At 48.0% G+C, this 14,420-nt stretch overlaps 1 protein-coding gene across 1 annotated transcript in view; it reads right to left on the bottom strand.

Annotated features, from left to right (window-relative positions):
- The window catches only part of ELP3 (elongator acetyltransferase complex subunit 3), a 152,598-nt gene extending 139,259 nt beyond the window's left edge, over positions 1-13,339 (bottom strand). The window contains exons 1-4 of the mRNA XM_075923284.2: positions 13,181-13,339; positions 9,710-9,809; positions 6,299-6,437; positions 1,067-1,137 (exon numbers count right to left, since the gene is read on the bottom strand). Of these exons, the coding sequence (XP_075779399.1) occupies positions 1,067-1,137; positions 6,299-6,437; positions 9,710-9,809; positions 13,181-13,199 (329 nt within the window). The 5' untranslated portion in view covers positions 13,200-13,339. The remainder of the gene's footprint in view (positions 1-1,066; positions 1,138-6,298; positions 6,438-9,709; positions 9,810-13,180) is intronic.
- Between the last annotated feature and the right edge of the window lie 1,081 nt (positions 13,340-14,420).

Genomic DNA, 14,420 nt, shown 5'->3' with positions numbered 1-14,420 from the left:
TGGTGCTCAGCCAAGGTTCACCATGCTCCACGTGGGCTGGTGCAGAGGGGAAGCTGCCTGGCCAGCTGGCTGTGGCGTTCAGCCCGGAGGAGGCTGGGCGGCTTCTCCTCTGCACCTGCCCACGGAGTTTGGTACACCAGCTGTCCATGGCGCTCAGCCAGGGTGCCCCACGCGGGCAGGCGCAGAGGAGAAGCCGCCCAATCAGCTGGAGCGCAGGGCAGCCTCTTTCAGCTGAAAGCCACAGTCAGCTGGCCGTGGTGTTTAAGCCCTCCCGACCTCCCAGATCCCACCATTCCTCGCAGCTACTCACCTGTGTTGTTGCTCGGTGAGTAGCTGCTCTTCAAATGAGGAAATCAAATTTAAATGTACTGCGCAGGCGCGCAGTTCAGAGAGGGCTCAAGAGCGACTCTTAGAGCCCCTGAGGTCGACCGGTAGATCACGATCTACCAGTTGGTGACCTCGGCTCTATGTAGTTGCTTGAATTCAAGGACATATTGTTTAGAAAACCGCTGAGCAAAGTAACATGCAGGGAACTCGATTTTACCAGGCATTTGAAAAAGGAGGAGAACTGTACCAGCATGACTAGGAGTTGTTCAAACAGAGGGGGATTCAAGGTAGATTACCACAAATTGCTGCACTAAGGGTGTATTTTTTAAGTTACGTGAATGGCCGTGGAACCTTTTCAGCATTTTTATATACCTACATGAACATCTAAAATAACACAATGTGTACTTCAATATTAACAAGTGGCCATAACCAGCTCTTTGTATTCACCTAACTTTTTCCACTAACACAAGCAGGGTTTAGCCCATGGAAGGAAAAAAGCATGTCAAATACAGGATCTGTTTCTGCCTAACACCCATGCATCAGCAGTCTGGATTTTGATTCAACTTCCTACAAGTTTTCACTCTTGCAGAAAGCCGCCCTGTGGACTTTCAGAAGTAACCATGGTCTGTAAAACCCCCCAAATGGAAACAGTGACCATATGCTACTCCACATGGCCAGCCTTATTACAGAGATACTAAAACACATTTCTCCTTTGGCTCATCCAAATAGTCATACTTACACACATATGTTTCCTGTAAAGTTAATGTGTGGACACCTGTGAGGTTTGCACATCACAGCCACAACAGCAATCTGTAATAAGAAGAGTTACAAAAGAAGAAAATTATGATCATAGTTATTTCAGAAATTACAAAAAACGCATCCTGGAATTGTGCAAACGGGTATGTATACGGGGGGGTATTTTAATTGTTTTCCATCTGAACTTTACCCCAATACTCCGGCACATTAGTGGAAATGACAGAGTTGACCACCACTAAATGCAATTAGCAATGCCATGCCTAAAAAGGGTTACCACAGTCCCAAAGGGTATAGCAGCAGGATATGTTCATGGCACACAACAACACATTGAAAAACATAAGAATGGCCATACTGGGTCAGACCAAAGATCCATCCAGTACAGTGTCCTGTCTGCCGACAGTGGCCAATACCAGGTGCCTCAGAGGGAATGAACAGAACAGAAAATCATCAAGCAGTCCCTCTCCGGTCACCCATTCCCAGCCTTTAATAGAGCAATAGAGCAGGGTTTATGTGTCGGGACCCAAATACGGGTTGCCATTACATTTCAAAAGGGTCGCCAAGTGTGTCCCCAGGTGGCTCTGCCCTCCTCCCCCCGTTTTTGAATTGCCTTGGATCACCAATTCTTTCTGCATTGTCAAATGGGTCCCCATCTGGGAAAGTTTGGGAACTGCTGTGATAGAGAGTAGGGGCACCATTCCTATCCATCCTGGCTAACAGCCATTGATGGACCTAACCTCCATGAATTTATCTAGTTCTTTCTTAAACCCCGTTAAAGTCCTGGTCTTCAAAACCTCCTTTAGCAAGGAGTTCCACAGGCAGGACTAGTGCTGAGTGAAGAAAAACTTCCTTTTGTTTGTTTTAAACCTGCTGCCTATTAATTTCATTTGGTGACCCCTAGTTCTTATATTGTGAGAATAAGTCAATAACTTTTCCTTATTCACTTTTTCCATACCAGTCATGATTTTATAGACCTCTATCATATCCTCCCTTAATCTCCTCTTTTATAAGATGAAAAGTCCAAGTCTTTTAAATCTCTCTTCATACGAGACCCATTCCAAACCCCTAATAATTTTTGTTGCCCTTTTCTGAACCTTTTCCAATGCCAAGATATCTTTTTTGAGATGAGGTGACCACATTTGTACACAGTATTCAAGATGTAGGTGTGTCATGGGTTTATATAGAGGCAATAAGATGTTCTCTGTCTTATTCTCTATCCTTTTTTAATGATTCCTAACATTCTGTCTGTTTTTTTGACTGTTACTGCACATTGAGTGGATGTTCTCAGAGAACTATCCACAATAACTTCAAGGTCTCTCTCTCGAGTAGTTGTAGCTAAATTTGTCCCCATCATATTGTATATATAGTTGGGGTTATTTTTCCAATGTGCATTACTTTACATTTGTCAACATTAAATTTCATTTGCCATTTTGTTGTCCAATCACTTAGTTTGGTGAGATCTTTTTGAAGCTCTTCACTGTCTGCTTTGGTCTTAACTATCTAAAGCAGTTTAGTATCATCTGCAAATTTTGCCACCTCACTAATTACCTCTTTCTCCAAATCATTTATAAATAGGTTGAGTAGGACTGGTCCCAGTACAGACCCTTGGGGGACCCCACTAGTTACTTATCTCCACTCTGAAAACTGACCACTTATTCCTACCCTTTGTTTCCTGTCTTTTAATCAGTTCATAAAATCACAGAATCTTAGAGCTGGAAGAGACCTCAGGAGGTTATTGAATCCAACCCCCCACCCAAAGCAGAACCAACCCCAAATAAGCCATCCCAGCCAGGGCTTTGTCAAGCCAGGACTTAAACACCTCTAGGGATGGAGATTCTACCACCTTCCTAGGTAACTCATTGCAGTGCTTCACCACCCTTCTTTGGTGCAGCCACAAAGCACCCTAAACTCGAAATAAGATATGCAATTTGCGCTATGCAAATTGCATATCTTATTTTGAGTCTATTTCAAAATAGGCTATTTCAAAATTTGGAGCTGTCTACACAGCACCAAATTTAGAAATAAAGTACTATTATGAACTATCCCTTACTCCTTGTACAATGAGGTTTACAGGGATGGTGAAATAGCACGTCCGCTATATTTTGGAATAGTGGACATGTTCAAAAGATGCGGGGTAGCTATTTTGGTATTTCTTTGGTATCCCAAAATAACTCTGATGTGTAGACATACCCCTAGTGAAATAGTTTTTCCTAATATCCAAACTAGACCTCCCCTACTGTAACTTGAGACCTCTGCACTTTGTTCTGCCATCCGTCACTACTGAGAACAGCCTCTCCCCATCCTCTTTGGAACCCCCCTCCAGGAAGTTGAAGGCTGCTATCAAATCCCCCCTCACTCTTCTCTTCTGCAGACTAAATAAGCCCAAATCCCTAAGCCTCTCCTCGTAAATCATGTGCTCCAGCCACTAATCATTTTGGTTACCTTCCGCTGGACCCTCTCCACTGTGTCCACATCCTTTCTGTAGTAGGGGCCCCAGAACTAGATGCAATTATCAATCCATGAGAGGACCTTCCCTCTTATCCCATGACAACTTACTTTACATAAGAGCCTTTGGTGAGGGACTTTGTCAAAGGCTTTCTGGAAATCTAAGTAAGCTATATCTACTGGATCTCCCTTGTCCACATGTTTGTTGACCCCCTGAAAGAACTCTAGTAGATTAGTAAGGCATGATTTCCCTTTATAGAAACCATGTAGACTTTTCCCCAACAAATTATGTTCATGCAGGTGTCTGACAATTTTATTCTTTACTAGAGTTTCAACTAATTTGCCCGGTACAGACATTAGACTTACCAGTCTGTAATTGCCAGGATCACCTCTAGAGCCCTTTTTAAATATTGGTGTCACATTAGATATCTTCTAGTCATTAGGTACAGAAGCTGATTTAAAGGATAGGTTACAAACCACAGTTAATAGTTCCTCAATTTCACATTTGAGTTCTTTCAGAACTCTTGGCTGAATGCCATCTGGTCCCAGTGACTTGTTACTGTTAAGTTTATCAATCTGTTCCAAAACCTCCTTTATTGACACCTCAATCTGGGACAATTCCTCAGATTTGTTACCTCAAAAGAATGGCTCAGATTTAAGAATTTCCCCAATATCCTCAGCTGTGCAGACCAAAGCAAATAATCCGTTTAGCTTCTCCGCAATGACTTTATCATCTTAGAACGCTCCTTTGGCATCTCAATCGTCCAGGGGCCCTACTGGCTGTTTAGCAGGCTTCCTGCTTCTGATATACTTTTGCTATTACTTTGAGTTTTTGGCTAGCCGTTCTTCAAACTCCTTTTTGGCTTTTCTTATTATATTTTTATACTTAATTTGACAAAATTTATGTTCCTTTCTATTTTCCTCACTAGGATTTAACTTCCACTTTTTAAACTATGTCTTTTTATCTCTCACTGCTTCTTTCACTTGGTTAAGCCAAGCCATGATGGTACCTTTTTGATTCTCTTGCTGTGTTTTTTAATTTGGAGTATATATTTAAGTTGGACCTTTATTATGGTGTCTTTGAAAAGTTTCCATGAAGCTTGCAGGGATTTTACTTTTGACATTACAGGCAGTCCCCGGGTTACGTACAAGATTGGGACTGTAGGTTTGTTCTTAAGTTGAATTTGAATGTAAGTCGGAACTGGTACATATTGTAGGGGAAACTCTAGCCAAACATTTCTCCAGAGCTCAGTTTTATTCTCCCACACCTCACTTCCCTCAGTCCTTTATTCTCAAGCTGAGGTTTCTGCTGAGAAAAGCCGCTCCGTGTCTCCCTGGTCTGCTGGGGGGATGGGGGGCGCTAGCTTCGCGTCTCCCTGGTCTGCTGGGGGGAAGCAGCTAGTGCAGGGTTGCCTCACCCCGTTTGTAAGTAGGGATCCGATGTAAGTCGGATCCATGTAACCCAGGGACTGCCTGTATACTTTTTAATTTCTGTTTAACTAACCTCCTCATTTTTACAAGCAAAGGACCCATATCAGGTGTGGTACACAAGCACACTGCCAACATCCAGAGCGACATTAAAATTCTGATTAGGACAGTTTGATGCACTTTCCCCAGTGTGAGACACTGGAAGAATGACAATATGCTTTGGGGAAAGACTTCAAAAGACCGGCATTGGAGAGACAGAAAAATAAGGAGAAAAAACAGGTAACAAGGAAAGAAATTCATCCTCATCAGCCAAAGAAAGTAATTCTCTGCATCTTTATGTCATGTTTTCTCCCATGATCTTATCCAGTTAGTTTCTCAAACAAATAATGAGCCTCACTCCCTTTTAACAAATAGAGAATAGTAGATCTAGAAAAGTTAAGGTGCAATTTTTCAAGTGTCTGCTAGTTTTGGCTATTCAACTTGAGACACCAAGGGGCTGATTTTCAGAGATACTTGTCAATTACTCTATGGCAACATGAAATTACCTTGATAACAGTACATTTCCAGATTTTTGCAAAACTGGGGAGAGGGCAAGGAAGGGCAGGGAGATATTTTGGCTTGGGGGCAGAAAAATCAGAGGCCACAAACAAGTGAGAAGTGAAGAGAAAAAAAACAAAACAAAACAAAAAAACACCCACCATACCTCACTGACTTGGCCCCTGAGAAGCAGGGGGAAAAAGAAACATGGGTGGCAGTGGAGGGCGCCAATGGTGGATTAACTCTTCCAGAGGACTGGGACCAGTAGATTTGAGAGGGGGGAAAAGGCTCTGAGGTGTGGCCAAAAATCAGGGGTTCAGTGTACGGGAGAGGGCTGCTGGGAAGTGGGGTGGAATGAGCGTGTGGGATCTGAGCAAAAGTAAGTTGCAGGAGCAGGCTGGGAGATGCGGGGTCTGGGCTGGAGGTAGAAGAGGATGGGGGTGCCTACCCAGCGCAGCTCTGGGGGGCACAGGTTGCTCTATATAGTCTTGCACTAGCAAGCACCAACGCCCGCCACTTCCACTGGCCACAATTCCAGGCCAGCGTGAGCAATGGGGACAGAACCTGCAAGCCAACGCAGGAACAGAACTTCCCTGCATTGCTGTTCCCAGAGTTGCTTCCTCCCCCATGCCAGACAGAGCCTGTGGGCTGGATCCACAGGCCGTAGGTTCCCCATAGTAGACAATATGGGAAATTGACGACATAGCTAGTACTTCATTAAAGCTCTTGGACTTTCAATATCTTTACAATGTTTGACATCAATTAATCCTGATCTGCCCCGAAAGTGTCATTTTTATAAAGTGCTCACCCCACTAGCAGTACGTATAGGCTTTGCTTTCAGCTTGGGTACCAGCACCTTGCGATACTGAGGTGGTACAGCAGCAATGATATCAACCAAACGAGGCTGGGCAGAAAGTCCATATTTAGCAGATGTCTTGGTTTTCACTCTAAAACGGAGAGATCTCAAATTAATTTATTTCATTCACGTCCATTGTTGTGATATCCAAGCACCTATTTACAACTCAATCCAGTCAGTGCTGTGTTACTGTCTACAGTTCAGATTAATGTACACTGCTTAATGAGACACACGTTAAAATAATCTACTTAAAAAGCTGATGCTAGCTACATGTGACAGCTAACTTGTAAAATAACAAAAATAAATCAATAAAAAGCAATGGGCTTAAATTGCAACAAGGGAGGTTTAGGATAGACATTAGGAAAAGCTTCCTGTCAGGATGGTTAACTGCTAGAATAAACTGCCCAGAGAGGTTACAGATAGGGATGTCATTGTGTAGACTACTACACGATTAACCAATAAACCTGGCCTTATCGGTTATTCCTGTCGACTACACACATTACCCCCTGCCCTTGCTGCTTCTGTATCAGAGGCAGCAACAGTATGGGGAGCAGGAGCTGGTGCCCATAAGGAGGTGGCTTAAAAGCTGGCTCCCGACAACTATCAGAGCCACCTGCTCCCCTACCACCCCAGCCTACTGCTGCCTCTGATAGAAAGGCAGTAGCGCAGAGGATGAGGGCGGTAGGCTGGAGCTAATACATGTGGGGAGCCAGCTTTCAAGAGGCAGCAGGGTGAGGTTGCAGGGGGTTCCCTGAGAGTGGGGCCAGGAGCGCACTATCAAACAGTTGTGTAACAGCTAAAATTTCAGGCAGTTACATGACTATTCAATTACACGGTATCTAACATCCCTAGTTATGGAATTTCCACCTCTGGAGATTTTTAAGAGCAGGTTAGACAAACACTGTCATGGATGGTTTAGATACTACTTAGTCCTACCATGAGTGCAGGGGTCTGCACTAGATGACCTCAAGACATCCCTTCCAGTGTTATGATTCCATAATCTACAATGCTACATTTAAACCTAAAATGCAAGTTTTGCAAGCCCAAGTCAGAAGAGGGTGTGTTTTGGCCTTTGCTCTGTAGAAATACCCTGGATTGCATCTGTGGGACTAACAGGTTGGACAGACTTACTATGTAAAAAACAAGAGATATTTTATTGTTTTTCATTAATATGACTCGTGGTATGGCACAAATGCTTTCAATTAAGTAAATAGGTATCTCTTCATAGGACTGGAAGAGACCTTGAGAGGTCATCGAGTCCAGCCCCCCGCCCTCAAGGCAGGACCAAGCTCCGTCTACACCATCCCTGACAGATGTCTATCTAACCTGTTCTTAAATATCTCCAGAGAGGGAGATTCCACCACCTCCCTTGGCAATTTATTCCAATATTTGACCACCCTGACAGTTACGAATTTTTTCCCAATGTCCAATCTAAACCTCCCCTGCTGCACTTTAAGCCCATTACTCCTTGTCCTGTCCTCAGTAACCAAGAGGAACAAATTTTCTCCTTCCTCCTTGTGACACCCTTTTAGATATTTGAAAACCGCTATCATGTCCCCCCTTAATCTTCTTTTTTCCAAACTAAACAAGCCCAGTTCATGAAGCCTGGCTTCATAGGTCATGTTCTCTAGACCTTTAATCATTCTTGTCGCTCTTCTCTGTACCCTTTCCAATTTCTCCACATCTTTCTTGAAATGTGGCGCCCAGAACTGGACACAGTACTCCAGCTGAGGCCTAACTAGTGCAGAGTAGAGCAGCAGAATGACTTCACGAGTTTTGCTTACAACACACTTGTTGATACAACCTAGAATCATATTTGCTTTTTTTGCAACAGCATCACACTGTTGACTCATATTCAACTTGTGGTCCACTATGACCCCTAGATCCCTTTCCGCCATGCTCCTTCCTAGACAGTCGCTTCCCGTCTTGTATGTATGGAACTGATTGTTCCTTCCTAAGTGGAGCACTTTGCATTTCTCTTTATTAAACTTCATCCTGTTTACCTCTGACCATTTCTCTAACTTGCTAAGGTCATTTTGAATTATGTCCCTATCCTCCAAAGAAGTTGCAACCCCACCCAGTTTGGTATCATCTGCAAACTTAATAAGCGTACTCTCTATCCCAATATCTATGTCATTGATGAAGATATTGAACAGTACAGGTCCCAAAACAGACCCTTGAGGAACTCCACTTGTTATCCCTTTCCAGCAGGATTTAGCACCGTTAACAACAACTCTCTGACTACGGTTATCCAGCCAATTATGCACCCACCTTATCGTGGCCCTATCTAAGTTATATTTGCCTAGTTTATCAATAAGAATATCACGCGAGACCGTATCAAATGCCTTACTAAAGTCTAGGTATATGACATCCACTGCTTCTCCCTTATCCACAAGGCTCGTTATCCTATCAAAGAAAGCTATCAGATTAGTTTGGCATGACTTGTTCTTCACAAACCCATGCTGGCTATTCCCTATCACTTTATTACCTTCCAAGTGTTTGCATATGATTTCCTTAATTACCTGCTCCATTATCTTCCCTGGGACAGATGTTAAACTGACCGGTCTGTAGTTTCCTGGGTTGTTCTTATTCCCCTTTTTATAGATGGGCACAATATTTGCCCTTTTCCAGTCTTCTGGAATCTCCCCTGTCTGCCATGATTTTTCAAAGATCATAGCTAAAGGCTCAGATACCTCCTCTATCAGCTCCTTGAGTATCCTGGGATGCATTTCATCAGGACCTGGTGACTTGCTGACATCTAACTTTCCTAAGTGATTTTTAACTTGTTCTTTGTGTATCCTATCTTCTAAACTTACCCTCTCTCTGCTTGTATTCACTCCGTTAGGCACACCTCCAGACTTCTCGGTGAAGACCGAAACAAAGAAGTCATTGAGCATCTCTGCCATTTCCAAGTTTCCTGTTACTGCTTCTCCCTCCTCACTAAGCAGTGGGCCTACCCTGTCCTTGATCTTCCTCTTGCTTCTAATGTATTTATAAAAGGTCTTCTTGTTTCCCTTTATGCCTGTAGCTAGTTTGATCTCATTCTGTACCTTTGCCTTTCTAATCTTGCCCCTGCATTCCCGTGTTGCTTGCCTATATTCATCCTTTGTTATTTGTCCTAGTTTCCATTTTTCATAGGACTCCTTTTTTTATTTTGAGATCATGCAAGATCTCCTTGTTAAGCCAAGCTGGTCTTTTGCCATAGTCTTCAAGTCACTACATAATCATACAAGATTTGTATTGGCGAACAATTCAGTTGGGGTATGAAAACTATTATTAAAATTGTTTATAGAACGTGGCTTCGCAGGGCAGGCACCTCGACTTGAAGTAAGAAGGTATAAGTAACTGGATGGTACTACTTACTTATTTAGATTCACATCTTTTCCCTGCTCATGAGCCTCAATCAGCTGCTTAATGACATCAGCTATTGTCATCATCATCAGCTCTGCATGGCTGAGGTTTCCTAAAATAAAAATGAGGTAGGGTCGGTCAAAAAAACCCTCACATGCATAGGATATATGCTAACCATTCATGCAAGATACCAGTTCAAGCTAGCTCTTGCTGCCAAGTCCACAAATCTATGTCAATGCACTCAATTCCTGAATTACAGCATCCCTTTTTTATCAAGGAAAATAATGGTCATAAAGTTGTAGTTTTGTTGTATACGTAAAAACCCAAATTCCATCTTCATTTCTGACAACTCATTGTCAGGCCACTTTGCACTAATGCCAGTAAAGACAAGAAGCTGAAAATGGAACACTTGAAGTTGAAAAATAGACAAACTCAGATGAGAAATAAGGCACCAATTTTCAACCCCAAGAGTAATTAACCACTGGAACAACATCCCAAAGACCAGGCATGATTCTCCATCACTTGAAAAATTTAAACCAGCCTTTTTGTTTTTTTATGAGATTCTCTAGTGCAAACAGGGACTGATGTAAGGGGGCTGTGCTAAGACTGGAGGGTGATGGCAGTTCCCTTCCAGCCTCACTGTGTTTACATGTGCACCACATACCACCGCAGCTGCCACACAGCCATCTGGTGCCCCGTGCGGCGGATACTTACAGTGGGGAGAGCCCCACACAATGACTTCCAAGGAGGGGCAGGAGCTTTGTCACCAAGAGCACGGTTATAACTTGGGGGGATGTGTGGGGAACAGTGGAGGGGGTGTCGAGGGAAATTTGTGGGGGGAGTGTTGGGGGGAATTTGTGAGGGAGGATGGGGAGGGATGTCGAGGGGAATTTGTAGAGGAGGGGGAGGGGGTCCTATGGGGAATTTGTGGGGGAGAATGAGGGAAGTGTTGAGGAGAGGATGAGAGGGTGTTGAGGGGAATTTGTGGCAGAGGATGGGGGGGTGTAGAGGGGAACTTGTGAGGGAGGGGGAAGGGATGTAGAGGAAAATTTGTGGGGGAGGGTGGGAGGGTGTTGAGGGAGGATGGGGGATGTTGAGGGGAATTTGTGGGGGAGGATGGGGGTGTTGAGGAGAATTTGAGAGGGGGTGTTGAGGGGAATTTGTGGGAGAGGATGGGGATGTTGAGGGGAAGATGGGGGTGTTGAGGGGGTGTCGAGGGGAGTTGAGAGGGTGTCGAGGAGAATTCGTGGGGGGAGGATGGGGGATGATGGGGGGTGTCGAGGAATTCGTGGGAGGAGGATGGGGGAGTTGAGGGGAATTCGTGGGGGGATGGGGGTGTCATGGGGAGGATGGGGGGTCGAGGGGCGGATAGGGGGTGTGGAAGGGAATTCGTGGTGGGAATGGGGGGGTCGAGGGGAGGATGGGGGGTGTGGAGGGGAATTTGTGGGGGGATGGGGGTGTCGAGAGGAAGATAGGGGGTGTGGAGGGGAATTCATGGGGGGGATGGGAGGGTGTCGAGGGGAAGATGGGGGTGTGGAGGGGAATTCGTGAGGGGAATGGGGGTGTCATGGGGAGGATGAGGGTGTGGAGGGGAAGATGGGGGAGTTGGAGTTGAGGGGAATTCGTGGGGGGATGGGGGTGTCATGGGGAGGATGGGGGGGTCGAGGGGCGGATAGGGGGTGTGGAAGGGAATTCGTGGTGGGAATGGGGGGGTCGAGGGGAAGATGGGGGGAGTTGAGGGGAATTCGTGGGGGGATGGGGGTGTCGAGAGGAGGATAGGGGGTGTGGAGGGGAATTCGTGGGGGGATGGGAGGGTGTGGAGGGGAAGATGGGGGGTGTGGAGGGGAATTCGTGGGGGAATGGGAGTGTCATGGAGAGGATGAGGGTGTGGAGGGGAAGATGGGGGAGCTGAGGGGAATTCGTGGGGAGATGGGGGTGTCATGGGGAGGATGGGGGGGTCGAGGGGCGGATAGGGGGTGTGGAAGGGAATTCGTGGTGGGAATGGGGGGGTCGAGGGGAGGATGGGGGGTGTGGAGGGGAATTCGTGGGGGGATGGGGGTGTCGAGAGGAGGATAGGGGGTGTGGAGGGGAATTCGTGGGGGGATGGGAGGGTGTGGAGGGGAAGATGGGGGGTGTGGAGGGGAATTCGTGGGGGAATGTGGGTGTCATGGGGAGGATGGGGGGGTCGAGGAGCGGATGAGGGTGTGGAAGGGAATTCGTGGTGGGAATGGGGGTGTGGAGGGGAAGATGGGGGGAGTTGAGGGGAATTCGTGGGGGGATGGGAGTGTCATGGGGAGGATGAGGGTGTGGAGGGGCAGATGGGGGGAGTTGAGGGGAATTCGTGGGGGGATGGGGGTGTCATGGGGAGGATGAGGGTGTGGAGGGGCAGATGGGGGGAGTTGAGGGGAATTCGTGGGGGGATGGGGGTGTCATGGGGAGGATGAGGGTGTGGAGGGGCAGATGGGGGAGTTGAGGGGAATTCGTGGGGGAATGGGGGTGTCATGGGGAGGATGGGGGTCGAGGGGCGGATGAGGGTGTGGAAGGGAATTCGTGGTGGGAATGGGGGGTGTGGAGGGGAATTCGTGAGGGGAATGGGGGTGTCATGGGGAGGATGAGGGTGTGGAGGGGCAGATGGGGGGAGTTGAGGGGAATTCGTGGGGGGATGGGGGTGTCATGGGGAGGATGGGGGGGTCAAGGGGCGGATGAGGGTGTGGAAGGGAATTCGTGGTGGGAATGGGGGGGTGTAGAGGGGAAGATGGGGGGAGTTGAGGGGAATTCGTGGGGGTATGGGGGTGTCATGGGGAGGATGGGGGGGTCGAGGGGCGGATGAGGGTGTGGAAGGGAATTCGTGGTGGGAATGGGGGTGTCATGGGGAGGATGAGGGTGTGGAGGGGAATTCGTGAGGGGAATGGGGGTGTCATGGGGAGGATGGGGGGTCGAGGGGAAGATGGGGGGTGTGGAGGGGAATTCGTGGGGGATGGGGGTGTCATGGGGAGGAGGGGGGTCGAGGGGCGGATAGGGGGTGTGGAAGGGAACTCGTGGGGGGATGGGGGTCGAGGGGAGGAGGGGGGGTGTGGAGGGGAACTCGTGGGGGGATGGGGGTCGAGGGGCGGATAAGGGGTGTGGAGGGGAACTCGTGGGGGGATGGGGGGGGGTCGAGGGGTGTTTTTTCACACCCCTCAGTGACAGAAGTTGTGGCGAGGACGGTGCCAGCGCAGACCACGCCTGGGGCCTAGGACAGGCCCAGCTGCCAGTCCCGGTACCAAGGCCCGCCCCGGGGTGGGGGGGGGGGGCGCTTCCTCCGCAGCCGCCTCGGCTGGGGGGCAGCGACCGCTGAGATGGCCCCGATCCTGCGCACGTGCTGGGCGCGGCCCCTCCTGACCCCAGCAGCACCAGAACTTCAGCGGGGGGGGGGGGGGGACGAGCTCCGCCCGGCTCGAGCGCCCCGCCCCTCCCCCTCCCAGAGGCCGGCCCCGCCGCTACCTTTCTTCTTCTGCCTCATGCCGCTGGAGCGCCGCGCGACTGTCCTGCTCTCAACCGCCGGCTCGGCGTGCCACAGCGCATGCGCCTGCCCCCCAAACGGCGCGTGCTCAGGGGCACCTGCCGTGCCTGCTGCCCACACTCTGCCCGAACTAGCAGATTGGCTCCGCTTCCGGCGTAGCGACGCACTACGCTCCCGCTCCGACCGTACTGAGCATGCGCGTCCGAACGGCGCATGCTCAGTAACCTCCGCTGTTGCCAACACGCTGCCCTGGATAGGAGTCAGACTCTTGCTTCCGGCAGGGGCACAGGAGCCAGTCCCATGGCATTGACTAGGGGGCGGGGTCAAGCACGTGTAGGGTGAGGCAGAAGAGGAGCTGGGGGGGGGGGGGGATGCTGGGTTTGCCCCTGCACAGGGAGGGGGGTAAAAGTTCTCCCAGTGGCATGGGCCACCTGCTGAGTTTGCAAAGACAGAGCTGGGGTGGGGGGCAGGGAGGTTTTATATTTCCCCTCTCCGGGCACTGCCTGTAACCAAAAGTTTCAGAGGAATAGCTGAGTTAGTCTGTAACTGAAAACACTTAAAAACCAGTAGTCCTGCAGCACAACCCACTTCTTCAGATGCTTCTGGGGGCTGTGTTCTTAAATGTGCTTAGGCAGTCACATGTGAGGTCTCATGAATGAAAAGAGACCTGGGGAGCAGAGACTGATCTAGTGCCTTCACCTGCTGGTTTCCCTGGGCTGTTCAATACAGAGTGACATCTAAGGAGGTTGTGCTGTGAACCAGTGAGTCAGACTGAGTGCAGCAACTGCCTACCATGTCGACTAATTGAATAATCAACAAAAAAAATTATCAACTATTTGATTAGGAAAGTAACCGCATTTTCACTTCGCTACATAGAAGACCTCCACATTTTAAAGTTAATATTCACTTTTATTCAATTACCAGATTGAATGTTTGATAATACTAACTCTCAGCACTAGGTGGCAGGAAAGTATTTAAATTGGAAAGAGCAGCTCAAACCCTGGTCCCAACATACACCCTTTACTGTAACAGGAATATATGTAAGGTTGAAGAGAAATGGATAACAGCTGGGAGACCTGATAGAAGGAGACTGGGGGAGAGGGACAAAGAATACATGACGAAGTGGGTCTTTGCCCATGAAAGCTTATGCTCCAACACTTCGGTTAGTCTATAAGGTGCCACAGGACTCCTCGCCGCTTTTAAAGAATACATGGAAATTGG

The sequence above is a fragment of the Pelodiscus sinensis genome, chromosome 3, assembly GCF_052426305.1.
Source record: "Pelodiscus sinensis isolate ZL-2025 chromosome 3, ASM5242630v1, whole genome shotgun sequence".
Taxonomy (NCBI): Eukaryota; Metazoa; Chordata; order Testudines; family Trionychidae; genus Pelodiscus; species Pelodiscus sinensis.
This window is presented reverse-complemented; position numbering and strand designations above follow the sequence as displayed.